This window comes from Pan paniscus, chromosome 19 (assembly GCF_029289425.2).
Source record: "Pan paniscus chromosome 19, NHGRI_mPanPan1-v2.0_pri, whole genome shotgun sequence".
In the NCBI taxonomy this organism is placed as follows: domain Eukaryota; kingdom Metazoa; phylum Chordata; class Mammalia; order Primates; family Hominidae; genus Pan; species Pan paniscus.
The window spans coordinates 98,350,973-98,376,917 of record NC_073268.2 but is presented as its reverse complement, the minus strand read 5'-3'; the positions used below and the strand labels follow the sequence as shown (position 1 = coordinate 98,376,917).

General features: G+C 57.9%; 2 protein-coding genes across 8 annotated transcripts; both read left to right on the top strand.

Moving 5' to 3' along the window:
• Positions 1–5,837: 5,837 nt before the first annotated feature.
• PPP1R27 (protein phosphatase 1 regulatory subunit 27) lies at positions 5,838–16,848 on the top strand. The gene is made up of 4 exons (XM_003831110.4): positions 5,838–6,609; positions 6,720–6,870; positions 7,519–8,137; positions 16,803–16,848. The coding sequence occupies exons 1-3, from the start codon at positions 6,420–6,422 to the stop codon at positions 7,640–7,642; spliced, it is 465 nt and encodes a 154-aa protein (XP_003831158.1). The 5' UTR covers positions 5,838–6,419; the 3' UTR covers positions 7,643–8,137; positions 16,803–16,848.
• MCRIP1 (MAPK regulated corepressor interacting protein 1) lies at positions 8,062–18,937 on the top strand. Of its 7 annotated transcripts, XM_055101080.2 has the most exons (7): positions 8,071–8,137; positions 14,836–14,971; positions 16,803–16,858; positions 16,952–17,070; positions 17,841–17,942; positions 18,043–18,145; positions 18,447–18,937. In XM_055101080.2, the coding sequence occupies exons 2-6, from the start codon at positions 14,957–14,959 to the stop codon at positions 18,105–18,107; spliced, it is 357 nt and encodes a 118-aa protein (XP_054957055.1). In that variant the 5' UTR covers positions 8,071–8,137; positions 14,836–14,956; the 3' UTR covers positions 18,108–18,145; positions 18,447–18,937. The 7 variants fall into 7 exon arrangements, with proteins under 7 accessions (XP_034799016.1, XP_054957058.1, XP_057156202.1 ...); XM_034943125.2 differs by lacking the exon at positions 14,836–14,971 and having other exon boundaries at positions 8,062–8,137; XM_055101082.2 differs by lacking the exon at positions 17,841–17,942 and having other exon boundaries at positions 8,066–8,137.
• The last annotated feature ends 7,008 nt before the right edge of the window (positions 18,938–25,945 follow it).

Here is a 25,945-nt window from a genome sequence, read left to right as displayed (position 1 = left end):
TCACGGAAAAGTGGGCAACGGCATCTGGAGGTGCCGTGGGAGGATGTGGGCAGAGGCCCAAGGGCTGTGGCTCCTTGCAGGGTCTCTGAGGAGGGAGGCTGTCCCGAGTCACAGCTAAAGGGGTGGGCTGTATTTCTGCCTGTGCTCCCTGGCCGTGGGATGGGGTGCAGTGACCCTGTGGACCAGCTGTGCGGGGAGCCGGCCCTCTGGAGAGAACGCTGGGACACGGCGCAGCTGCCGCAGCACTGGTGTCATGTGCTCTGGAAAGGGGAGGGAGTCACTGATACCTTTCCCGTTTTGCAGAGGCAGCTGATGAGCACATTCCTGGGCTCGGCTGTGGCTGGGAGGTGGTGGGGCAGTGTCCAAAACTTCTCTGACTGGGCTGCTGGATTAGTGGGGAGACTTTGAAGGCTCTGGGGGGAGGTGGTTAGGGCTTAGCAGCCTGGGACTTCCCAATCCTCTGTCTCTCCAGATGCCAGGAAGCCACCGGCCTGGAGCCTAAAACAGTGATTGCTGGGCCTATGTACTACACCCCAGGGGTCCTCTGACCTCAGGGAGGGAAGGGCCCTTCTGGCCCTAGGCTGGCCCTCCTGCCAGACTGCAGTGCGACCTGCGCTGACTTTTCCTTTTTTTTTTTTTTTTGAGACAGAGTCTCACTCTGTTGCCCAGGCTGGAGTTGAGTGCTGCGATCTCAGCTCCCTACAACCTCTGCCTCCTGGGCTCAGGTGATTCTCCTGCCTCAGCCTCCTGAGTAGCTGCGATTACAAGCATGCACCACCATGCCTGGCTAATCTTTGTATTTTCAGTAGAGATGGGGTTTCACCATGTTGGCCAGGCTGGTCGCGAACTCCTGACCTCGGGTGATCCACCCACCTTGGCCTCCCAGAGTACTGGGATTACAGGCGTGAGCCACTGCGCCTGGCCTCAGCTGACTTTACTAACAGGGTCTCCCGGGTGCTTTTGCAGAGCACTGCTGGTTGCATTCACTGGACATTTTTTTTTTTTTGAGACAGGGTCTTGCTCTGTTGCCCAGGCTGGGGTGCAGTGGTGTGACTGTAGCTCACTGCAGCCTCAAACTCCTGGGCTCAAGCAATCTTTTGCACCTCAGCATTCTAAGTAGCTGGGACCATAGGCACCCAGTACCATGCCTGGCTAATTTTTAAATTTTTTGAAGGGAAGGGGGTCTCCCTATGTTGCCCAGGCTGGTCTTCAACTCCTGGCTTCAAGTGATCCTTCCACCTTAGCCTCCCAAAGTGCTGGGATTACAGGTGTGAGCTTCTGAGCCCAGCCAGGCCTCACTGGACTTTTAAAAGTTGGATGGTAGGCCGGGCGCGGTGGCTCACGCCTGTAATCCCAGCACTTTGGGAGGCCGACGCGGGCGGATCACGGGGTCAGGAGATAGAGACCATCCTGGCTAACACAGTGAAACCCCGTCTCTACTAAAAATACAAAAAATTAGCTGGGCGTGGTGGCGGGCGCCTGTAGTCCCAGCTACTCCGGAGGCTGAGGCGGGAGAATGGCGTGAACCCGGGAGGCGAAGCTTGCTGTGAGCCCAGATCGCGCCACTGCACTCCAGCCTGGGCGACGGAGCGAGACTCCATCTCAAAAAAAAATTAAAAAAGTGAGATGGTAAACCTTGTGCATTAGATGTTCTAGTTCGTCCTCCAGAAGGCAGAAACTTAAAGTCATGCAAACTAGGTCAATTTGCAAGTTCATATGGACCAAGAAGAATCAGGGACAAAACTCCATGAAGACAGGTTTGGCTCTGACGTCACGCTGCATGAACAGCACGCTTCGCCCACGGCGGAGCAGGCACGACTGCTGACGGCCGGCTTCTGATGGAACGTTTCAAGGGTGAGGAGCTCCAGGGAGTGTCCATCATGGCGTAGAACACACGGTTCCCACATCCTTATTAGAATAGAAGGCACATAAATACCTTTCAAGGAAATCTGTTGTGACTGGCGAGGCTTCAGGCACCAGTCCCTCGGGTGATCCAGATAGAAACCCCAAAGCCAAACGCTCTGCACGCTCCCAGCTCACCTCCAGCAGGAGGGACACAGGGGCTTGCTTGGGGTCGCCAAACAGGCTCACCGGGTGGTCTTGCCCCCACCGCGTCTCTAGCCTGAGGCCCGGTCACTCCTGGAAAGGGCGTTCCTTCTTGTCACACTGTTGGTGGCAGCTTCATCCAGCGTGCTTTCATCTGATCCTCTGAGGGGGGAGGGCAGACAGAACTTTCCACAACATGAGAAAAGGCAATCTTCACATCAGAGGAGAGCCTGTCTCCAGTGTACAACGTTTCGTCTCCAGGCTTCACGTAAACAAGCCAGAAAAAATGGCCTGGCTCCTCCCAAGTGACCTGGAATTCCAACTGTCCATACCTTTCCCTGAGTCCCTAGAAATGCAGCCACACTGGGAGCCAACCCCCCTCAGGGTGTCTGCAGGCCCGGGCCTGGCTAGAGGCTCCAGGGCCACTCCAGTGTGTGACTGGAGAGGTGGTGTACCCGAGGCGAGGGGCCCAGGGGGCAGGGGAGGGGGCAGGGGGTGCACCTGGCTACCAGCGCAGGTCCAGGAAATTTCTCCAGGCAGGGACCCTCCGTCAGCGCCGCTTCTCCAGCAGCATTTTTCCTTTTACTCTTTTTTATTTTATTAAAAAAATTTTTTTATTATTATTATTTTTAAGATGGAGTCTTGCTCTGTTGCCCAGGCTGGAGTGCAGTCGCGTGATCTCGGCTCACTGCAACCTCCGCCTCCCGGGTTCAAGAGATTCTACTGCCTCAGCCTCCTGAGTAGCTGGGATTACAGGCGCACGCCGCCACGCCCAGCTAATTTTTGTATTTTTAGCAGAGACAGGGGGTTTCTCCCTGTTGCCCAGACTGATCTCGAACTCCTGGCCTCATGTGATCCACCCTCCTCGGCCTCCCAAAGTGCTGGGATTACAGGTGTGAGCCACTGCACCCGGCCAGTTTTAAATTTTTTTAAAGCAAAGGAGTCTCACTATGTTGCCCAGGCTGCTTAAACCCCTCGCTTCAACTGACCCTCCAGCCTTGGCTTCCCAAAGTGCTGGGATTACAGGCATGAGCCACTGTGCCCAGCCCTCCCATAGCATTTGGCCAAGGCTTTGCACCTAGAGGTGTCTAATATGTTTGCTGATTTGATTTCGTTGGATGCAGATCAGCCTAATGATGCGAGGCTGTTGGTGGCCCAGCTCTCCTCTGCCCCTGCAAAGAGCTGCTGTCCAGTCTTGGTTCTGTCCTCATTCAGGCCTTTAGTGACCACCTGCAGGGTTTTACCAGCATTATGGGTTGACTCATGTGTCTCCTTAATTAACGTTGAAGTCCTAGCCCTCAAGACCTCAGAATGTGACCGTTGTTTGGAAACAGGATGCTTGCAGATGTCACTGGTTAAGATGAGGCAATACCCAACTATAACTGGTGTCCTTACACAAGGGGGTGATGTGAACAGTGACAAAGGCTGGGAGAACACCATGGAGATGAAGGCCGAGACCGTGGCGATGCTGCTAGGGCCAAGGACACCAGGATTGCTGGCGGCACCAGAAGCTGGGGAGAGGCTTGCGACAGACGCTCCTCAGAGCCTCAGGAGGAACCTGCCCTGCTGAAACCCAGATCCCAGATTTCAGCCTCCAGAGCTCTGGGACGGACCGTCATTTTTTTTTTTTGAGACGGAGTCTTGCTCCATCGCCCAGGCTGTAGTGCAGTGGTGTGATGTCAGTTCACTGCAACCTCCACCTCCTGGGTTCAAGCAATTCTCCTGCCTCAGCCTCCCGAGTAGCTGGGACTAGAGGCGCCTGCCACCACACCCAGCTAATTTTTATATATTTTTTTTCCCGAGACAGAGTCTCGCTCTGTCGCCCAGGCTGGAGTGCAGTGGCGCGATCTTGGCTCACTGCAAGCTCTGCCTCCCAGGTTCACGCCATTCTCCTGCCTCAGCCTCCCAAGTAGCTGGGACTACAGGCGCCTGCCACCATGCCCAGAAATTTTTTTGTATTTTTTAGTAGAGATGGGGTTTCACCGTGTTAGCCAGATGGTCTTGATCTCCTGACCTCATGATCCACCTGCCTTGGCCTCCCAAAGTGCTGGGATTACAGGCGTAAGCCACCGCGCTTGGCCTTTTTTTTTTGAGATGGAGTCCTGCTCTGTCACCCAGGCTGGAGTGCAGCGGCACGATCTCGGCTCACTGCAAGCTCCACCTCCCGGGTTCACGCCATTCTCCTGCTTCAGCCTCCTGAGTAGCTGGGACTACAGGCGCCCACCACCACGCCCGGCTAATTTTTTTTCTTTTTTTGTATTTTTAGTAGAGATGGGGTTTCACTGTGTTAGCCAGGATGGTCTCAATCTCCTGACCTCGTGATCCACCCGCCTCGGCTTCTCAAAGTGCTGGGATTACAGGCGTGAGCCACCGTGCCCAGCCTAATTTTTGTATTTTTTAGTAGAGAAGGGGTTTCACCTTGTTGGTCAGGCTGGTCTCGAACACCTGACCTCAGGTGATCCACCCGCCTCGGCTTCTCAAAGTGCTGGGATTACAGGCGTGAGCCACCGTGCCCGGCCTAATTTTTGTATTTTTTAGTAGAGAAGGGGTTTCACCTTGTTGGTCAGACTGGTCTCGAACACCTGACCTCAGGTGATCCACCCGCCTCAGCCTCCCAAAGTGCTGGGATTACAGGGTTGAGCCACTGTGAAGACAGCCCCAGCAGACTCATCCATCCAGCTTCAAGTGCTGCAGTGCTCCCAGCACAATCGATGGCTGTCCCTGACAACAAAGACCTCCCTGGTCAACTCTGTGTCTGTGTCCCGTCCCATCCACTTGCTCATGTCCTGTAGTCCAAGCCCTACTTTGGACCTCCACTGGGGCTGTTGCAAAAGTAAAGGCAGCCAGCAATGAAGAGCCTGTTGGAACACGAGTTTTAAAAATTCCCTTGGCTGGGCGCAGTGGCTCACGTCTGTAATCCCAGCACTTTGGGAGGCCGAGGCAGGCGGATCACAAGGCCAGGAGTTTGAGACCAGCCTGGCCAATATGGTGAAACCCCGTCTCTACTAAAAATACAAAAATTAGCCAGACGTGGTGGTGCATGCCCCTGTAGTCCCAGCTACTTGAGAAGGTGAGGCAAAAGAATCGCTTGAACCCGGGACGCAGAGGTTGCAGTGAACCGAGGTTGCACCAATGTAGTCCAGCTTGGGCGACAGAGTGAGACTCTGATTCAAACAAACAAACAAAAAAATTCCCTTGGCTGTGCTTCTAGAGGTAAGATCACGGGGGCCGGGGCAGAGAGAGCACACCACCCAGGGTGTGATGGTCCCTGAACATGGAGAGCAAACTGGACACCACCTTAAGTGTGAGTATGTGTGTCAAACCTGGAATGCAGAGACACTATGCAGGTGAACCCATGAGTGTGTAGGGAATACCCTGTCCCCTGCAGGTGTGTGAGGCAGGGGAGCCAGGCACGTGGAGGAAAAGTCGCAGGACTGACTGAGCAGGAGCCTGAGGCACTGAGATCCCAGCCAAGGATGCCTGCGGGGTTTCTGAGCAGGAGGCAGCACCATCAGAGTCATTTTTTTTTTTTTTTTTTTGTGACAGAGTCTCGCTCTGTCGCCCAGGCTGGAGTGCAGTGGCACGATCTCGGCTCACTGCAACCTCCGCCTCCCGGGTTCACGCCATTCTCCTGCCCCAGCCTCCCGAGTAGCTGGGACTATAGGCGCCCACCACCACGCCCGGCTAATTTTTTGTATATTTAGTAGAGACGGGGTTTCACCGTGTTAGCCAGGATGGTCTTGATCTCCTGACCTCATGATCCGCCTGCCTAGGCCATCAGAGTAGTTTTGGGAAAACCATTGAGAGTGAGGCAAGCCACGCTGGAAGGTGAAAACTGACAGGTAGGGAGATGGAGGGGCTCAGGCCTGTTTCCCCACAGCACGGTGGACCTGTGCTTCTGCAGATGTGGAGGGGGTGGCCGCCCCTCACTTTCCAGGAGGTAGAGAGCAAAAGCCCTTCCAATGACCTTGGTACCTACTGTGCCCTTGATCTCGCGTTCCTAGCTATCTCATGGGTTCTGCACCGGTGCCTCCTCCTGCCCTCGGTAAGGCACCTTCTAGGTCCAGCTGTGGGGCAGGGAGCGACAGGCAGGAATGATCTAACCCCTTTGGCCGGGCACGGTGACAGATGGGCTGAAAGATGAGTCACTAAACATGATCTGGGGCGCGGGGCGGGGGTGCAGCTCAGTTTCAGCCCCTCGCGCCGGGGAGGATGACCGTGCAGCTTTATATAGCCCCTGAGCCCTATATAAGCAAGTCAGAGGCCGGGGCTCGTCCGACAGGAGCCCTCAAGCTGATCTGGTCGGGACCGGATACATTATTAACCCCAGTGCAGTAGCGTCCGCAGGGGCAACCTGCCCCACAGCGCCCAAGATGCCTAGCAGAACTGCCCGCTATGCCCGCTACAGCCCACGGCAGCGGCGGCGGCGGATGCTGGCTGATCGCAGCGTGCGTTTCCCTAATGATGTCCTGTTCTTGGACCACATCCGGCAGGGTGACCTGGAGCAGGTGGGGCGCTTCATCCGGACTCGGAAAGTCTCCCTGGCCACCATCCACCCCTCAGGTGAGCAAGGCCTGGAAGAGCTGGCCAGGGCCTGTGGGGTGGTGGGGGAGGCCAGCAAGGAGGACCCGACCTGGGGCTCAGTCTTGACCCCTCCCGTCCTCCCTGCCCAGGCCTGGCCGCCTTGCATGAAGCCGTGCTCTCTGGAAACCTGGAATGCGTGAAGCTGCTGGTCAAATACGGGGCTGACATTCACCAGCGAGATGAGGCGGGCTGGACACCCCTGCACATTGCCTGCAGCGATGGGTACCCTGACATAGCCAGGTGAGGGGGCCTGGGTCTACACAGGCTTGAACCCGACCCCTCCGGGCCTCAGTGGGTCCCCAGGATGGGGGCCCCAAAATGTAGCCCGGGTGGTGTCGGCAAGAACCCTAGAGGCTGGGGGCGGTGGCTCACGCCTGCGCCTGTAATCCCAGCACTTTGGGAGGCCGAGGTGGGCGGATCACCTGAGGTCAGGAGTTCGTGACAAGAACCCCCTCAGTACTAAAAATACAAAATTAGCCACGCGTGGTGGCGCGCGCCTGTAATCCCAGCTACTCAAGGCTGAGGCAGGAGAATCACTTGAACCCGGGAAGTGGAGGTTGCCGTGAGTCGAGATCATGCCATTGCACTCCAGCCTGGGTGATAAGAGCGAAATTCTGTCTCAAAAAACAAAAAAACAAAAAAAGAACCCTGCAAACCCTAGAGGCTTCTGGAATCCTGTTTCTGCCTTTGTCCTCAATAGAACCAACTTGAAAAGCTGGCCACAGCTTCCAAAGGGTCAGGTTTCTTCCTCCTCACCCTACCCGGACCTTAGGACCCCAAGGTGGGGGACACACAGGTGACCCCAGGACTCTGGCCCTCTGACCCGGGTTGGGGCGAGCACTCTCCTGGCTCCTCCCCGCTTCAGCCAGAGCGACCTTTACACTCCAGGTACCTTATCTCCCTGGGAGCGGACAGGGATGCAACCAACGACGATGGCGACCTGCCCTCCGACCTCATCGACCCGGACTACAAGGAGCTGGTGGAGCTCTTCAAAGGGACCACGATGGACTGAGCCAGCTCTGCCCGCCCGCCCCCGCGCCCAGGGCCGCCTCCCTGGAGAAGCCGCGCGTCGCCCATGGGCCAGCACGTGCCCCACCCGTGGGCCAGGGGCGGCCGGACCCGTCCCTCCACGACCCCGCCACCCCTCCTAGGCCTGGCTTTGTCTCCAGGTGAATTTTTTACTGTGACACTTTTTACTTTTTCAATAAACGTGACTCCCAGGTGAGGGGGCCTGGGTCTACACACGTGGTGCCTGTGGTGGTGTCCTGATTACTGGGCTCTGGCCGCTCCCAGTGGCCGGCGGCGCTCACCGTTCAGGCCAGGGAGGTCCGGAGCTTCCGCCACGAGCCCCAACCCCGCACTGAAATCCCGGCCGGCCGCCCCCGCCCTCCGCCAGCCGGGCGGTCACGTGAGAGCGCGCTGCGCCTGCGCCTGTGCAGCCAGCGGTGGCGTCACTTCCGGCGGGGCCTCCCAGCTGGAAGAGGCGGTGGCGGCGGGTCGGGGCGAGGTGAGGCGGGTGCGGCGCCGGGCGGCGGGGACGGGGCGGGGCGGGCGCGGCTGGGCCCCGCCCTGGTGTCGCCGCGCGGCCGCGGGTGCCCTGCAGGGCCGGGCGGGGCCGGGCGCGGGGGAGTGGCCGGGCAGCCGGGGTCCGAGGGAGGGGCCCGCGTTCCCTGCCCGGCACCTGCAGGAGGGCGCGGCCCGCGGGGCGCCTGGGAGCGCTCGTGGGGAGGGCGCGGCTCGGACTGAGCGCCTTTCCCGCCCAGGCCGGGGCAGGTGCCGGGGACCCAGCGCCGCCGGACGCTCGCAGCGGGCCAGCCTTCTGCCGCCGTCGGGGCTTTGGGGCTGACAGAGCCCCGCTTTCCCGGTCTCCTGGAGGGACCGTGCCTGAGGATGCCTCCGATTCTCGGAGCGCCGCGGGCCCGGCCGTCCGCATTCTTCTGTCCATTTTTCGGCCTTGCCCTCTTTCCCGTCTCCCCGGGCGGTGATGCTGGGCCTAACGGGGAGAACGGGGCCTCCGCCTGCCTTCTAGGCACTCACTGGGCGGTGGTTGTGACCGCGGGGGCGGGAGCCATACGGGGCACGGGCTGTGCTTCTCTCCCTCCTGCCCCTGGGTAGCCGTCGCAGGAAGGTGGTCTTTCAGCTGGATCCCCAAGGATGAGTAGGATAGTTTTGGGCAGAGAAGACAGCTTGACCAAAGGCCCTGAGGTGTAAACAGGGACCAGTGAGTGGACTTTGGGTGGGATGTGGCGAGAACGTGTAGAGAGGGTGGGAAGTGGGACGTGAAGTAAGAGCCAACTCTTCCTAAAGGACACGGCTGGATTTGGGGCGAGTCAGGGGAGGTTGTGGTTTGAGTGGGATCAGGATGGGGAGGAGGGCGCACACGCTCAGGCTGTTGCTGCCACCACCCAGGGGAGAGGGTGAGGAGGTGGTGCAGCGCTTAGAGGCTTTCCCTGGGCAGTCTTCAAGGGACCACGAGGTGCCAGTGTGGCGGCTGTGACAGCCGTATCCTCGTGCGCCTGCTTGGGCAGTAGATCGTTTTCTAGCCTCGTTGGCTGAAAAAGACACAGAACACGAAGAGAAAGTGGAGTCTTAGAAACTTTGAATCTCAGAAACTCCGGAGGAGCATGGTGACTAGCGATGGCGTCACTGATTCTAACTCTGGAACCTCACTATTGTCACGTTGCTGGAGTGTTACTTCATGGCCTGTTCTTAGGCATGTGGCTGTGTGGGGGAAAGAATTTGAGACTGGGAGGCCAGAGACTGGGGTTCTGTCCCCTCCCCACCAGGAAGTCTTTAAAGCCCTTGGGTCCCCTGGAGGAGGAAGGTTCTACATAGTTCTACCCAATGCGACTCCCCTTCCTATCTGGAGGGAGGGCCAGTCTCTGAGCAAAGCCACATGGGTATCAGTAGGGAGTGGGTCTTTCAGGGAGTCCAGAAACCTGCTGTAGGGTGCAGGCAGAGTGGAGGCAGACTTTGGGAGGCTCAGGCCAGCTGCAGCATTCGGGCTGAGCCCCAACTGCTGTGGCCCCGGAGGCCCTGGGTGGGGCACCGCTGCTTGGTGGCAGGCTCCTTCAGCGCTGAACTGGAAGTTCTCAGGGTATCTTTCTGGTCCAGCTGTGGGGATGTGGGCAGTGTGTGTAAGGGCCCAGCGTGGTGGCTGCCCTGCCCTTAGCCCAACAAGTGTTTGCTGTGGCTGGTGGCAGTCTCTTCTTTCAGTCCCCAGTGCTTTTCTGGGCCTCCACCTCCCTAAGAGTTGGCTGACTCTACATTCCAGTTTACCCAGAAGAGTTGTTTCATTCTTGATAATCAACAGCATCCCTTTCGTTCTTTTTTTTTTTTTTTTTTTTTGAGGGCAGAGAGCAGAGATGGGGCCCTTTTTTGTTTGTTTGTTGTTTGTTTTGAGATAGAGTCTTGCTCTGTCTCTGTTTCCCAAGCTGGAGTGCAGTGACAGGGTCTCTGCTCACTGCAACCTGCGCCTCCTGGGTATAAAGCGATTCTCCTGCCTCAGATTCCTGAGAAGCTGGAATTACAGGTGCATACCACCATGCCTGGCTAATTTTTTTGTTTTTTTTTTTTTGAGAGACAGAGTCTTGCTCTGTTGCCCAGGCTGGAGTGCAGCGGCACAATCTCGGCTCACTGTAACCTCTGCTTCCTGGGTTCAAGCGATTCTCCTGCTTTAGCTTCCCAAGTAGCTGGGACTACAGGCATGTGCCACCACGCCCAGCTAATTTCTGTATTTTTTTTTAGTAGAGATGGGATTTCACTGTATGTTGGCCAGGCTGGTCTCGAACTCCTGACCTCAGATGATCCTTCCACCTTGGCCTCCCAAAGTGCTGGGATTACAGGCATGAGCCACTGCGCCTGGCCTAATTTTTGTATTTTTTTTTTTTAGTAGCGATGGGGTTTCGCCATGTTGCCCAGGCTGGTCTCAAACTCCTGACCTCCTATGATCTGCCCACCTCAGCCTCCCAGAGTGCCAGGATTACAGGCGTGAGTCACCGCACCTGGTCGAGATGGGGCTCTTTCTATGTTGCCCAGGCCAGTCTTGAACTCCTGACCTCCCAAAGTGCTAGGATTACCACCACATCTAGCCCCTTTCTTTTTTCTTTTTTTGAGACGAAGTCTCACTCTTGTCCCCTAAGCTGGAGTGCAATGGCGTGATCTCGGCTCACTGCAACCTCTGCCTCCCAGGTTCAAGCGATTCTCCTGCCACAGCCTCCTGAGTAGCTGGGATTACAGGCGACTGCCACCACGCCTGGCTACTTTTTGTATTTTTAGTAGAGACGGGGTTTCACCATGCTGGCCAGGCTGGTCTCGAACTCCTGACCTTAGGTGATCTGCCCACCTCAGCCTCCCAACGTGCTGGGATTACAGGCGTGAGCCACCACGCCTGGCCCCAGCCCCTTTCATTCTTAACAGCATCCAGTTGAACCATACGGCACATGCTTGTCCTGTCCATCATCGTATTGGATAAGGAGCCACAGAGACCTCACTGAGCTGCCGGCTTTCCATCGCTGTGCTTCCGTCCCTATTGGAGCAGGCGAGCCTACCTGTGGGCTGCATCACTTTGAATGAGGATGCTGAGGCTCAGAGGAGCTTGCCCGGGGCCCCAGAGCAGGGGAATACCTGCAGCCCAGTAGGCCAGGCCCTGTAGGCTGGACAGCCACGGAAGCAGGCAGTCAGGTCCTGCAGAAGGCACAGACTTGCAGGTTGCCTGCGCTCTGTGTGGCTGGTGGCAGGTAGTCCTGTGGCAAAGGCTGTTGGGGCAGGAGTGGAGCAGCAGGTGACACCTGATAAAACAAGCTGGGACTGGACAGTGGGCTTGCTGGCAGCAGAGGGCCTGGGTGACACCCTGGTGGTAAGTGACTTGGGGATAGGGTTTCAGGAAGATCATGTAGACATCTGTGTCCACCTGTCCTGATGCTGGGTGTCTGGAACTGGAGGTTGTCCCAGCACTGGGTGGGGTGGGGTGGCGTGGGATGTGGAAGACTTTGAGGGGAAGGGGAGAAAATACCTAAAGACCATGTAGCCTGAGGGGCTCTGGAAGGGTGGTCCTGGGCCAGGAGAGTGTCATCGAGGGTCCTCCCATGTGAGACCCCAGCCATCGTGAGCTGCGCTATATTTTACAGTACATTGAGAAATAAAAACCACCATTGGTTAAATTCTGACGTGTTAGCAATTGTCAGGCGCAGCCCAGTTTCAAAGATATTAAAATATGAAAACTATGAAAGAAAACTCTCAGAGGCATTGGGGTGTGGTGTAGCGACTGAGGAGTACGGGGCCGTGGCCGGGACGTCGGCATGCTCGGTCTTGATTCTGACAGAAAGAGGGAAGGAAAACGGGACCGAGGCATCGCCTGACCCTCCCTCGCTGCTCTCACCCTGGTGGTGGCCCAGGTGGGATGAAGGCCAGGGGGCCGGGCTGGGTGGGGTCTCGAGACCTCTGAAGTGGGGCTGTCTCTCTGGGCTGAATGGAGCCCCTCCCTCCCACCCTTCACCTGTGGTCGGCCTCGGTCAGGCCGCCACTCCCCTTTACCTGGGCAGCTGAGGTGTCAGTCTCCTGCTGGCTCAGGGGCTGCCACCTCAGGTGGCCGTCTGCCGTGTGCTGGGTCTTTTCCGGCTGCCCCCGGCGCTTCTCTGGGCCTGTGCCATTGTCCCCTGCTCACTCTCACCCATTATGGTCCTGGGTCCCTCCACATCCACCACCTCAGGGACCCCATGCATGGATGTTGTGCCTCAGGGTCCCCTCTGCTTAGCCAGACACCAGCCTGCTGCCCACCGGGCCTGAGCTAGGGCTGAGCTGCCTGCCAGCCACACTTCCTGCCCTCCCCCCTCAGCTGTGTGCCTCACTATGCTAGGCCGCCCCGCTGAGGTTGTTGGAGGCCTTATTGTGGCTCCATGGTGACCTCTTGGTTCAGAGCTCGCTTGACCTCCAGCCCTCTCCGTGGATGGCTCCTTCCTGCCCTCACAGACACCGTCCTGGCCCCGGCTCCAGTTATGTCCATGCCTCGGCCCTCTGCAGCTTCCTCCCATGCCATGTGTCCCAGGGCCTGTCTGTGGCCCCTCAGGTCCTGCCTCTTGTGCTTGGTGTCCGTCTCTGCGTGGGGGCTGTGGTGCCCCCTCTGGCTGCTGATTCCCTTATGGGAATAGGCCAGGTGTGCATTGCTACCCTTCTGTGGTGGCTCTTCCCTTTGGGTAATTACAAGTGAAATTCTCCAGCTGTCCTTGTACACATCTTGGGTGTGTGTACCTAGGAGCAGAATGGCTGGGTCATAGGTTGTGCACAGATACTTGATTTTTAATGGAAAATTCCTTCTGGGTCAGAATTGGGCACCCAGCTCCTTGGCAGGGCCCCAGGAGGCAGTGAGGCTGAATGAGCTGCAGAACCGTTTCTTGTGCTTCCAGGGGGACAGCAGGCCCCTGGCCTCTTGGAACTGCTGGCACATCCAGGAAAGCCTGGGGCTATGTGTGCAGGGTCGGGGGGTGGGGGGGCAGTGTGAGGCCCTGGGGGTCCCTGAGCTGGAAGAAGAAGGCTCTTCGTGTCTGGGAAGACGTAGAGGACACAGCCTGTGGTGTTGAGGGTGTGGGTACATTTCTTTTCCTAACAGGAGGCAAACGGGACTCCTTGTTGACTTAAAACACTGTATGGGTGCGGCTGGGCGTGGTAGCTCACACCTGTAATCCCAGCACTTTGAGAGGCCGAGGCAGGTGGATCACGAGGTCAGGAGATCGAGACCATCCTGACTAACACAGTGAAACCCCATCTCCACTAAAAATAGAAAAAATTAGCTGGGCGTGGTGGTGGGCGCCTGTAGTACCAGCGACTCGAGAGGCTGAGGCAGGAGAATGGCGTCAACCCGGGAGGCGGAGCTTGCAGTGAGCCAAGATCGCGCCACTGCACTCCACCCTGGACGACAGAGCGAGACTCCGTCTCAAAAAAAAAAAAAATGTATGGGTGCACAATAGGTGTATATATTTATGGGGTTTTAAATTTATTTACTTAGAGACAGAGTCTCCCTCTGTCTCCCAGGCTGGAGTGCCATGGTATGATCATGGCTCACCACAGCCTCCACCTCCCAGGCTCAAGCAATCCTACCACCTCAGCCATCACTTCTGCCAAAGTTTTTATATTTTTGTAGAAATGGGATTTTGCCGGCCGGGCATGGTGGCTCACGACTGTAATCCCAGCACTTTGGGAGGCCCAGGTGGGTGGATCACAAGGTCAGGAGATCGAGACCATCCTGGCTAACAGGATGAAATCCCGTCTCTACTAATAATACAAAAAATTAGCTGGGCGTGGTGGCGGGCTTCTGTAGTCCCAGCCACTTGGGAGGCTGAGGTGGGAGAATGGCGTGAACCCGGGAGGCGGAGCTTGCAGTGAGCCAAGATGGCACCACTGCACTCCAGCCTGGGCAGCAGAGCGAGACTCCATCTCAAATAAATAAATTAATAAATAAAAGAAATGGGATTTTGCCATGTTGCCCAGGCTGGTTTTGAACTCTTGGGCTCAAGTGATCTGCCCTCTTTAGCCTCCCAAAGTGTTGGGATTACAGGCCTATTTTAATAGGACAGCAACCGTACCTGGCTTTTTTTTTTTTTTTTTTAAGACGGAGTCTTGCTCTGTCGCCCAAGCTGGAGTGCAGTGGCACGATCTCGGCTCACTGCAACCTCCGCCTCCCAGGTTCAAGCACTTCTCCTGCCTCAGCCTCCCGAGTAGCTGGGACCACAGGTGCCCGCCACCACATCCGGCTAATTTTTGTATTTTTAGTAGAGACAGGGTTTCACCATATTGGCCAGGCTGGTCTTGAACTCCTGACCTTGTGATCCAGCCACCTTGGCCTCCCAAAGTGCTGGGATTACAGGCATGAGCCACCGCGCCTGGCCTTTTTTTTTTTTTTTTTTGAGATGGAGTCTTGCTCTGTCGCCCAGGCTGGAGTGCGTTGGCGCGATCTTGGCTCACTGCACCTCCACCTCCCGGGTTCAAGCGATTCTCCTGTTTCAGCCTCCCGAGTAGCTGGGATTACGGGCGCCTGCCACCACGCCCGACTAATTTTGTATTTTTAGTAGAGACAGGGTTTCACCATGTTCGCCAGGCTGCTCTCAAACTCCTGACCTCAGCTGATCCACCCGCCTCAGCCTCCCAAAGTGTTGGGATTACAAGCGGGAGCCGCCGTGCCTGGGCTTTTTTTTTTTTTTTTTGACACAGGGTCTTGCTCCGTTGCCTGGGCTGGAGTGCAGTGCCACGATCTTGGCTCACTGCAGCCTTGACCTTCTGGGCTCAAGCAGTCCTCCCACCCTAGCCTCTGAGTAGCTGGGACTACAAGTGCATGCTGCCACACCAGGTGTGTTCATATGGGTGTGTGCCGCATGTGTGTGGGCAGGTGTGTACAGACAGGTGTGTGCGGGCGGTTGTGTGTATGCATGTGTGTGGCAGATGTATTCAGCTAAGGTGTGTGCAGGTAGGTATGTGTGGGCAGGTGTGTGTGTGTGTGTGTGTGCGCGCACACAAGGCAAAGGGAGCCCCGGAAGGGTAGTTGCTTGGGAGGATGTGGGGCAATCAGTGGGATCTGGGGCAGGAGTGACAACCGAACCCAGCAGGGGGACCCCAGGCCAAAGGTGTGGCTGCATAAAGGCCAAGTGGCCACTGGAGGCAGAGGATGCATGGGGAGAAGAGCCACGGGAGAGGGCAGGCTGGGAGGCAGGTACCCCTAAAGCAGCAGTCGGTCAGTGGTGAGAGCCAGCAGGGGGCGAGGCAGGGGGCTGGCCAGTCTACCTGTTACCTGAGCTCTGCCTTTCTCTGTAACGGGAGCTTCCCAGCAGGCAGCATGTCCCTGTGGGACCCTCAACCCAAACAGGCCTTTCCCTCCGTGCTCTGGTGTTCGTGGGCTGGAGTCCCTGGCAGGAGGACTGGGCAGAGAGATCCCAGAGTCCAAGAAAGGAGAGGTGACTTTGTGAGCAAACTGGGTGCTGCCGTGGGTGGGGAGCCCCTGGCCCTTTTTGGACCCCACTCCTGGCCTGGGATGGGGCACAGAGTTCCAGGGCTGGGAGCTGGTTTTCTGCTCTTTGCTGATTTTGCCCTTGAGCCGTGGGATTCTTATCACGTGGTGTTTGAAGGCTGGACCATTGACATGAGGTGGAACGAGCCAGAGAGGACTCGAAGCCTCAGTGCTCCTGGCCCTTTGTGAGGGCTGCAGCCGTGTGCCCTGGAGTATCTGCAGCCTTGGGCCTCTGGGTGGGCAGGGGAGTTGCTTGTGCTCAAAGCCCCCTCCTGGGAATCCTGGGACTCCCCTCCCCCAGAACCTGGAGTTGCCCCCTCTGGAGCAGGGCAGGCTGGAGACCAGCCCTGTCGGCTTCCCCACCTTGGGGTTGTGTGTCCTCAGCTGGAGTGGGGACACTGTCCAGCCTGCCAATGTGAGCGCCTGAGCCTCAAAATAGACTCCGTTTTTCCAGAGCCGTGGATTCCCCTGGGCTGAGAGGCCATAAACGGGCGGCAGCCCAGTGTCTTGGTCACCAGGTCAGGCCCAGCAGCTTCCTCCAGGGCCACCCTCTCTGCCCACCAGGGGAGCTGGAGTTTGGTTCCATCTCCAGGGTACTGATGTGGCTCATGCTCTAGGGAACCAGGAAGCTGGACCTGGGTAGGTGCCGGGGAGCTGGGATCACCTTTAGGAAGCTCATCCCCGTTTTACAGAAAGGAAATCAAGGCTCAGCAGAAGCCGTGTGCCCAGCCCTGCACCAGGGAGAGCAGGGTCAGTTTCCTGAGGGGCTGCAGGCCCTCTGCTGCAGTGAGAGGCAGCCGGACATCAGAGATGCTGACGGCCCCACCAGCCCACGTGGGGAGGGGCTCTGGCCACGGTGCTCCCAGTGCTGGGGCTGAGGCCTCCACGTCTGAGCCTGAGACGTGGAGGATCAAGGCCGCTGAGCGGGCTTGATCGCTTCAAGTCGTGTGTGTGTCTGGCTCGTCTGGCCAGCTCTCTGCTACCTCGTAGGGTTGCCTGGAGCCCACTGGCTGCCTGTGGCTGGACCCCAGCCTGTGGGGGACACCCTGGTAGGCAGAGGGACCATGCACTTTGTTCACATCTGAAGGGAGGAGGCAGGTGTGCCCTGCGCCTCCCGCTCCTTCTGGGATGGAGAGGGTGGCCCTGCGTCCCACGCCTGCGCTGGCTTCTGTTTCAGAGGCTGAGGGGATCTGGCGGTGGAGCGCTAGGATCAGACGCCCCCGCGATGACCAGGTGGGTCTCAGGCAGGTGGGCTGGTCTCCACCGGGGCGGGGTGTGGGCTCCCACCCTGCTGTGTGCCCTGTCTCATGCGCCAGGCTCCCCCAGCTCCCCCGTCTCCAGAGTCGTGTACAACGGCAAGAGGACCAGCAGCCCCCGCTCCCCACCCAGCAGCAGCGAGATCTTCACCCCAGCCCACGAGGAGAACGTCCGCTTCATTTATGAAGGTGGGTGCGCCTGCCACACAGCTCCTGCCCTGTCCTTGACGGAGTCAGCTCTGCCCCCAGCCCAGGACCCACGCTCCGAGGAACCTCCGGCGGCCCCTGCCCCTGCCCCTCCAGGGCACAGATAGCCCCATCACTGTGTCCACAGCCTTCAGGGCCCAGGCGGGTAGGGGTGGCCGAGGGGACCTTGTGTAGAGAGGAGACCTGGTTCTGATCATGGGGGGAGCCCGGGAGGAGGGGCTGGGGGTGGGCCATGCCGCAGATAGAGGCCGCATTGGGAGCCAGTCATCCATGCTAGCAGCACTGGAGGAGTTTGCTGGGGAAAGGGAGGGGCCTTTGAAGACAGACAGGCACGCATCCAGCCATGAACGGGCGTGTTGCAGAAGTGGCCGGGAGGTGGTTGTCTGGGACTGGGGAGTGTGCCATGTGCTGGGGCTGGGGAGGTGCGTGGATGAGGTGGGAAAGATAGAGGCCTAGCTGAGGAGGATGCGCTGCCTCCGAGGCGCAGGGAAGCCTGGGGTGGGGTCATAGCGGTCCCTCTGACCACAGTCCTGGTCATCTTGCGGGGAAGGGACAGGCCTGCCAGAGGAGCAGGGACGGGGTCTGCAGGTGAGTGAGGCTGGGGTGGGCAGAGGGCTGTGGGGGAGCATGGAGGACACTTCTGAGGGAGAAGAGGATCTGGGAGGGCAGGAGCTGAGGGCAGGCACTCTCGTGACGTGGATGCCACCCCCTGGGGCAGGGGGCCCTGAGCACACCACTCTCTGCCTCTGCAGCCTGGCAGGGTGTGGAGCGAGACCTGCGAGGCCAGGTGCCGGGTGGCGAGCGGGGCCTGGTGGAGGAGTATGTGGAGAAGGTCCCTAACCCCAGCCTGAAGAGTGAGTGGGGGCTGACCTGGGGGCAGGGCTGGGCCGGCAGGCCGGGCCTCATGGGCAGGAGGGGCCTGTGCCCACCACCTACCGCGTTGTCCCCTGGCAGCCTTCAAGCCCATCGACCTGAGTGACCTGAAGCGCCGGAGCACGCAGGATGCCAAGAAGTCCTAGAGCGCCCGGCACCCCTCCCCGGCCTCCGGAAGATCAGGGTGCGAGGTGTTGGTTCCCTCCTGTCCTGTGGCCCTGCCCCTGGGATGGGGGTGCCTTGCTCCAGCGGGCTGCAGACCCCAGCACTGGCGTGACTGACGGCTGAGGCCTGCCTCTCCTTCCCAAGCCCCCTTCCTTCATCCTTGGGGGTCTCAGGCTGCCCCCATCATGGGGGTCTGGGCCCTGCCCACCCTCCTGCCCTCCCCCAGCCACCTGGCTGCATTTTTGAAGCTGCCTGGCCCCCAGGGGCCCTGACCTGACCTCTCTCCTCTCCCCTCACCCTCCTGCCCCTGGCCACTGCAGGATCAGGAGGGGAGAAGAAGGAGCCTCTGCTGCCTCCCAGGCTGCTGGGACTGGGCTGGTTTTGTCCTTGAAGTGGTCAGGATACAGGACAAGGGCAGCCCCACCCCATCCAGCCTGGGCTCCCCGCAGACCCTTGCTGCTCCCGTGGCCTGGACACGCTGGGGAGCTTCTCACACCTACCCCTACCGTCCAGCCTGGCCTCTTCCCTGAATCAGCTTCAAGATGGCACCAGCTCTTTGGGCCTAGGATACTGCCGGGCCCCCCAAGGGGGTCCCCAGCAACCAGGCCTGGCCTCCTGGTGTCTGCGGTCACAGTGGCCCCTGCGCAGGGGCACCCAGGCTGACCCTGAGGTGCTGCTGCTGGGTCTGTCTTGGCTCTGGGGTGTGCTGGGAAGGTCACCAGGTCCCTTTTTCTTCCTGTGCCCTCTGAAAGCCAAGTGTCTGTGTGGCTGTGGAGCTCGAGGGTCTGTGAATAAAGGCGGCGGCACTGGGCGTGGCCTCTTGGTGGTCTGTCAGGCCTCTGCCCCTGCGGCACACATGCACAGCCAGCTCCCGGGCAGGGCTGGAAACCCCAGATCATGGCGAAGGCTTCTCAAGCCCAGAAATTCTCAGTCTAAGCCACTGGGCGTGCTCAGGTCTCCTAGGGCAGGTGGTGGCAGGGAGGGCATTCTGGAGGGAGAGGCTGGGCTGCCTGATACCACTACCCTTGTTCTGCCACAGGGGCTCCCCAGGGGGCCGCAGAGGTAGTAGGCGCCACCCTGAGCCCACCCTCTGGGGCACTGTGGCCCCTCTAGGAGCTGGCTCCTCCCCTGTCCAGAAGAAGGGGGTGCCGCTGGGCCCAGGAGAGAGCCACGTGCACTTGACCTTCAAACCTGCAAGCTGCCCTGGCAGGCCAGACAGGGAGCTCTATTCCTGTTCCTGTTGGAAGCGAAACCAGAATTTATTCCAGGAGCACGCTTTACCAGAAGAGTGGCCCCACAGGCGCCTCCTGGTGGGTGGGCTGGTGCAGGAGATGCTGGCGCAGGGCTGGCCTCCCTGGGGAGGAGGAGCAGGGGAGGGTGTTCCAGTAATAAACCAGCCCAGCTGCTGCCTGGCAGCCAGTGTGCACAGCAGTACCCAGCCCCGAGCCAACTCCCTGTAAACACACGGCCTTACCTGGCCCCCGTGGGGCCTGTGAGTCCTTCGAGGAGCGTTTCGAGTGCCCACCAGGCTAGGGTGACCCAGGCTGCCTCCCCCTGTCGAGCCGATGCAGCTTGGGGGACACCACCACGGGGATGAGGGGCAGGCGGCTCACAGCGGTCCTCATGCCATGTGCTCTCCACTCACCGAGCCTCTTGGGGACAAGGCCCTGCCCTGTGCACCTTCTGTACAGTGGTAGCTGCAAGGGCCAGCAGAGGTCCTGCAGTGGGGGGCCCACTCAAACATGGGGTTCCCAGATTCCCAGGAGGAGGAGGGGTGGGCTTGAGCCCTGGCCAGGCCATTGCTACACCGTGGCTGTGAGCAGGTTGGAGTCAGCCTTGGTTTCTTCAGGTGGTGATGACTACATCCCGGGTGGCACAGTGCTTGGTGCTGCTACCCCCAGGAGTCACCGTGTGGGTGCACTTGACAAGGTGCTGAGCCTCACACAGCAAGCGCGACCCTCAGCCTTCGGTGGGGAGCCTGGGCTCTGCAGTCTGGGGCCTGGCACGCGGCCAGCCTGCCTCAATTTACCCCTCCGGGTTTTCTGGTTTTTGGTGTTTTTGTTTGTTTGTTTTTGAGACGGAGTCTTGCTTTGTCACCCAGGCTGGAGTGCAATGGCGTGAGCTTGGCTTACTGCAACTTCCACCTCCTGGGTTCAAGCGATTCTCCTGCCTCAACCTCCCGAGTAGCTGAGACTACAGGCGAGTGCCACCATGCCCGGCCGACTTTTTGTATTTTTAGTAGAGACAGGGTTTCACCGTGTTAGCCAGGATGGTCTCAATCTCCTGACCTTGTGATCCACCCTCCTCGGCCTCCCAAAGTGCTGGGATTACAGGCGTGAGCCACCGTGCCCAGCCTTTGGGTTCTTTTTTTCTTTAAGCAAATTTATTAAAGAAAAGGGGCCAGGTGCGGTGGTTCACGCCTGTAATTCCAGCACTTTGGGAGGCTGAGGCGGGCGGATCACAAGGTCAGGAGTTTGAGACCAACCTGGCCAATATGGTGAAACCCCATTTCTACTAAAAATAGAAAAGTTAGGGCTGGGTGCGGTGGTTCACGCCTGTGATTCCATCGCTTTGGGAGGCTGAGGCGGGTGGATCACAAGGTCAGGAGATTGAGACTATCCTGGCTAACACAGTGAAACCCCGTCTCTATTAAAAACATAAAAATTAGCTGGGTGTGGTGGCAGGCACCTATCATCCCAGCTACTCGGGAAGCTGAGGCAGGAGAATCACTTGAACCCGGGAGGCGGAGGTTGCAGTGAGCTGAGATTGCGCTACTGCACTCCGGCCTGGGCAACAGAGCAAGACTCTGTCTCAAAAAAAAAAAAAGAAAAAGAAAAAAATAAATAAAAGAATGGCTACTCTACAGGCAAAGCAGTAGTTTATCCCTCTGTACAGAGTGTGGGCTGTGGTGATCCAAAGGCCTCTCCCCTGCATGGGTGCTGGGACCCCTGTGTAGCACACAGGAGGTGCCGAGGGAGCTCCTTGTGTTAAGAGATGGACCTGATTTGGGCTCACCTGGGTCATCTTACACTGGGCCCTGGAATCCGGGCCTTCCCTACCTACAGCCGGGGGGTGGAGCTCCCCCAGGTATGGCCCCAGCACCTGGGCGTGCCACCAGAAACCTTCAATTTGGAGATCTTTCTGCCAAGAACCCTTCAGAGGAAGGGTCCGGCCTGGCCAGGCACATGCTGGGCAGGAGGGTAGGAGCCTGTGGGGAGCGCTGAGCCCTCGGTGTTGCTGGAGGCCCCACCCCTTCACGCTCCAGCCCGATGCACCGCATGGGGGATGGGGATTGGGGTGAGGAGGGGGAGGGGACGTGGGAGAGGGGGCCTAACCTACCTGAGGGCTGGGGAGGTGCACCCACCGCGACCGGACCTCTGACCCTGAAGCAAACTTGCCCTCCCATCCCCTCTTCGGTGGACCACCCAGTGAGGTCAGCTCTGCAGGGGCCACAGCGTGGTCTTACCCCAGCAGTTCGCCTAATGGCGTGAGAACTCAGTGTAGTCACAAAACGGGGTCTCTACTATCAGCTTGAGGAGCACATAAAGGGCTGCTAGAGTGGGCACCTCTCCCCTGGGCTGCGGGAGCTGACCGTGGGGCCCGATCCCAGAGGGTTGCGGTCCTCCCACCCCAGCCTGTCCTTCAGCCCTGCTGCCACTGCCTTGTCCATGCAGGACACCGGGGCCCTCCGACCCTCACCCAATCCTGGAGGCTGCTGGACTAGGCAGCTGGAGACACTCCCCTTTCTGCAGTGAGGGCGACTTGGGGAAATGAGGCAACTGCAACTGTTGCGTGTTGTACCGTTGGCGTGCATACACACGTCACAATCTGCTGTGTACTGTTGGTGTGCACACACATCACTATCTGCTGTGTACTGTTGGTGTGCACACACATCACTATCTGCTGTGTACTGTTGGTGTGCACACACAAGTCACTATCTGCTGTGTACTGTTGGTGTGCACGTGCATGTCACTATCTGCTGTGTAGTGTTGGTGTGCACACATCACTATCTGCTGTGTAGTGTTGGTGTGCACGCGCATGTCACTATCTGCCGTGTAGTGTTGGCGTGCACACATATGTCACTATCTGCCGTGTAGTGTTGGCGTGCACACACAAGTCACTATCTGCCGTGTAGTGTTGGCGTGCACACACAAGTCACTATCTGCCGTGTAGTGTTGGCGTGCACACACAAGTCACTATCTGCTGTGTAGTGTTGGCGTGCACGCACATGTCACTATCTGCTGTGTAGTGTTGGCGTGCACGCACATGTCACTATCTGCTGTGTACTGTTGGCGTGCACGCACGTGTCACTATCTGCTGTGTAGTGTTGGCGTGCACGCACAAGTCACTATGCTGTGTAGTGTTGGCGTGCACACACAAGTCACTATGCTGTGTAGTGTTGGCGTGCACACATATGTCACTATCTGCTGTGTACTGTTGGTGTGCACGCACACACATGTCACTCTGGCAACTCCATGGGGCAGGTTTTAGTATCCCAATTTACAAGTGAGGAAACAGTGACCTCTTTCAGGGGGGTTAAGCTCTTATGAAAATTGTAATTAATACTTATTGAGCATGAACAATTTCCTAATAGCCGATACACCCAGCTCACATTTCCCAAATGACTAAATTAATAGGTTCCTGGTGGGTTGCCGGCAGCATGGGAAGGCGGCGCCCATGTGTCCTGAGCCTCTATCCGTAACGTGCCCCTCTTTTTCCACCATTCGTGTAAGGACCCCTGGCGTTTGACAGTCGTATACCCCACCTTCTGCCTTTGGCCAGCTGCATCTCTGTGGTGTCAACAGACCCCTGTCTCCCCTGTGCTTCTGTAGAATGAGGTGTGGTGCAGAGGCCTCATCGGATTCATAGGAGACTCCGGGTGTCAAAGCAGCTGGCTGCTGTGTGGGAATGGGTTGCAGGGTCCGGGGTAGCAGCAGGGGTCCTGTTAGGAGGCTTCTGCAGTGGACAGTGGGAGGAAGAAGCTGGGTACAGGGTGAGCAGCTCGGTGTGGACATCCAGCTGTACATGCCGAGCTGATAGCTGGGTCTAAAGCGTGGATTCAGCAGGGCCCCAAGTCGGGGGAGATAGATGAAGAGTTAGCTGAGCACTGCTGGTTTTTAAAGATTGATCCAGAAGAAATGAGGGTGGTGCCTGGTTCCTGGACACAACAGGGAGAGAAAGAAGAAAAAGGAACAGTGGAGGGCAAGGTCAGAGAAAGAGCAGGCAGGGGAGGACCCGGGGCTGAGTGAGTGCGGGGGGAGGACCCGGGGCTGAGTACTGCCAGGGTGTCTGGGGATAGGCTGAGCCAGCTCACGTAGTGGACCTGCAGCCCTAGCCATCTCCCACCCACCTTGCCTAGAGATGACCACTTTGTTTTTTTGTTTTGTTTTGTTTTGTTTTGTTTTGTTTGAGGCGGAGTCTCACTCTGTCGCCCAAGCTGGAGTGCAGTGGCGCGATCTCGGCTCACTGCAAGCTGCGCCTCCGGGGTTCACGCCATTCTCCTGCCTCAGCCTCCCGAGTAGCTGGGACTACAGGCACCCACCACCACGCCCGGCTAATTTTTAGTAGAGATGGGGTTTCTCCTTGTTAGCCAGGATGATCTCAAACTCCTGGCCTTGTGATCCGCCCGCCTCAGCCTCCCAAAGTGCTGGGATCACAGGCGTGAGCCACTGCGCCCGGCCCCGAGGTGACCACTTTGAACTCCACCTCATTCTTTGCATTTTTAAATTTTGCTCTGTATTTTTATTTCTAACGTGAATTATTCTTGATTTTTCCCATTTATTCTCTCCCCTACCCCCAGTACATACATGATATTCCCGTCCACCACCCTCCCTAGATCTTTTTTCTCCCATGATTCTGGTTGTATCAGTGTTGGTGTTTACATTATGATGTCTGTGTTTGTATTCAGAGCTGAGTCGTGGTAAATTCTGCTTGTTTTGTTCTTTTCTGCCCAAATTTTTCTTTTCTTTAGAATTATTAATTGCCTTCTTTTTTCATTTGCTTGGTTTTTTCTTTTTTTTTCTTTTCTTTTTTTTTTTTTTTGAGACGGAGTCTTGCTGTGTCACCCAGGGTGGAGTGCAATGGCGCCATCTTGGCTCACAGCAGCCTCCGCCTCCCAGGTTCAAGCGATTCTCCTGCCTCAGGCTCCCAAGTAGCTGGGTCTACAGGCGCCCGCCACCACGCCTGGCTAATTTTTGTATTTTTAGTAGAGACGAGGTTTCACCATGTTGGCCAGGCTGGTCTCGAACTCCTGACCTCAGGTGATTCGCCCGCCTTGGCCTCCCAAAGTGCTGGGATTACAGGCATGAGCCACTGCACCCAGCCTCATTTGTTTAGTTTTCTATGTACTAGTCACTAATCAAGTCCTGAACCCTCTCCTCTAAATATTAGTGCACTCAATCCCTTTCATCCCCTTGAGGGTGTCTCTGCTGAGCCTTCTGTCTGGCTCAAGTTCCCCTATTCCTGTGACGCACCCCTGACTCTCCTACATTTGGTCCTTCATGTAGTTCGTGTCTTCCTTTTTCCTGGTCTCCACTCTCATTTTAGTAGTATTTTTGTGTCCACAGACACCAGATTCCAGGGGATCAAGGTCATCTCCCTCCCAGCCAGGCACACACAGCACCCAACTCTTGCAGATACCCCTTTGGGATGCCGGGCATCACATACCTGCCTGTAATCCCAGCTACTAGGGAGGCTAAGGCAGGAGAATCGCTTGAACCTGGGAGGCGGAGGTTGCGGTGAGCTGAGATCGCGCCATTGAGCTCCAGCCTGGGCAACGAGAGCGAAACTCCGTCTCAAAAAAAAAAAAAAAAAAAAAAAAAATTAGCCAGGTGTCGTGGCACACGCCTATAATCCCAGCTACTCGGGAGGCTGAGGCAGAGAATCACTTGAACCTGGGAGGCGGAGTTTGCAGTGAGCCAAGATCCTGCCACTGCACTCCAACCTGGGCAACAGAGTGAGACTCTATCTCCAAAAAAGAAAAAAAAAAAAACAGTCCCTCCACCTACCTGCCTTCAGGACTGCCTGGTTAGGGCCAGTGTTTATTGCCTGGGTGAGTCCACCCCCTGCCAGTCCCCAACTCCGCCCAACTCCACCAGCCTGCTCCAGTTCCCTTAGGGATGAGGGTGGGACAGGGGTGAAAGAGGACAAGGGCAGAGGGACTCGGGAACGGGGAGGGCTGTCAGGAGGTCCCAGGTGAGGGGCAGTTTCCCCAGGGCAGTCACCAGCCCTGAGCTCAGCTGGCATGAAGGAGAATGTCCACCTCCGTGTGCTGACTCGGAGCAGCCTCGTGCCCACACAGGCACCCGGGCATCCAGGGCTCGGAGGAGAGCCAGGACCTGAGGCCGGAGGGGCGTAGAGCTGGCCTGAAGCCTTAAGGTCTGAGATCACAGGCCTCCAGCAGGTGCAGCTCAGGGGACCGTCTCCTGGCCTTGCCGTCCCAATCACAGCAACCCCAGGGCCCCAGAAGGATCCAGCCTTGCCTAATCAGCTCACTTCCCTCCCTGCTGCATGCAGGCCCTGTGGTGGGTGGCAGGGTGAGGGCCCCCCCAGGAGGGCCCCAGTGCCTGGCGGGTGAGTAATTCTATTTACCTTTCCTCAGAGGCCTCCTGTCCCCTCATTTGCCCCAATTAGTCCGGCTCTGCCTGAGCGGCTCCAGCCCACGTGGCCCAGGCAGGGGCTGTGAGCACCCCTTCCCCCAGGGCCCAGCAGCACCTCCCAGCAGCTCCTCAGAGCAGGGGCACCTGACTGGCTCCTTCCCCAGCCCATGCACACACATCAGCAGGTCTCACAGTGCCTGCTGCAGGGACCCCCCGGGGGC

What these genes read in the sequence shown, in the direction of transcription:
- PPP1R27 (XM_003831110.4), top strand. Translation starts at nt 6,420, where the DNA reads ATGCCTAGCAGAACTGCCCGCTATGCCCGCTACAGCCCACGGCAGCGG. An exon ending in GGCCACCATCCACCCCTCAG is followed by an intron (nt 6,610 to 6,719) that starts GTGAGCAAGGCC and finishes CTCCCTGCCCAG; the next exon opens with GCCTGGCCGCCTTGCATGAA. An exon ending in GGGTACCCTGACATAGCCAG is followed by an intron (nt 6,871 to 7,518) that starts GTGAGGGGGCCT and finishes TTTACACTCCAG; the next exon opens with GTACCTTATCTCCCTGGGAG.
- MCRIP1 (XM_055101080.2), top strand. An exon ending in CGTCCGCTTCATTTATGAAG is followed by an intron (nt 17,071 to 17,840) that starts GTGGGTGCGCCT and finishes CTGCCTCTGCAG; the next exon opens with CCTGGCAGGGTGTGGAGCGA. An exon ending in CCCTAACCCCAGCCTGAAGA is followed by an intron (nt 17,943 to 18,042) that starts GTGAGTGGGGGC and finishes GTCCCCTGGCAG; the next exon opens with CCTTCAAGCCCATCGACCTG.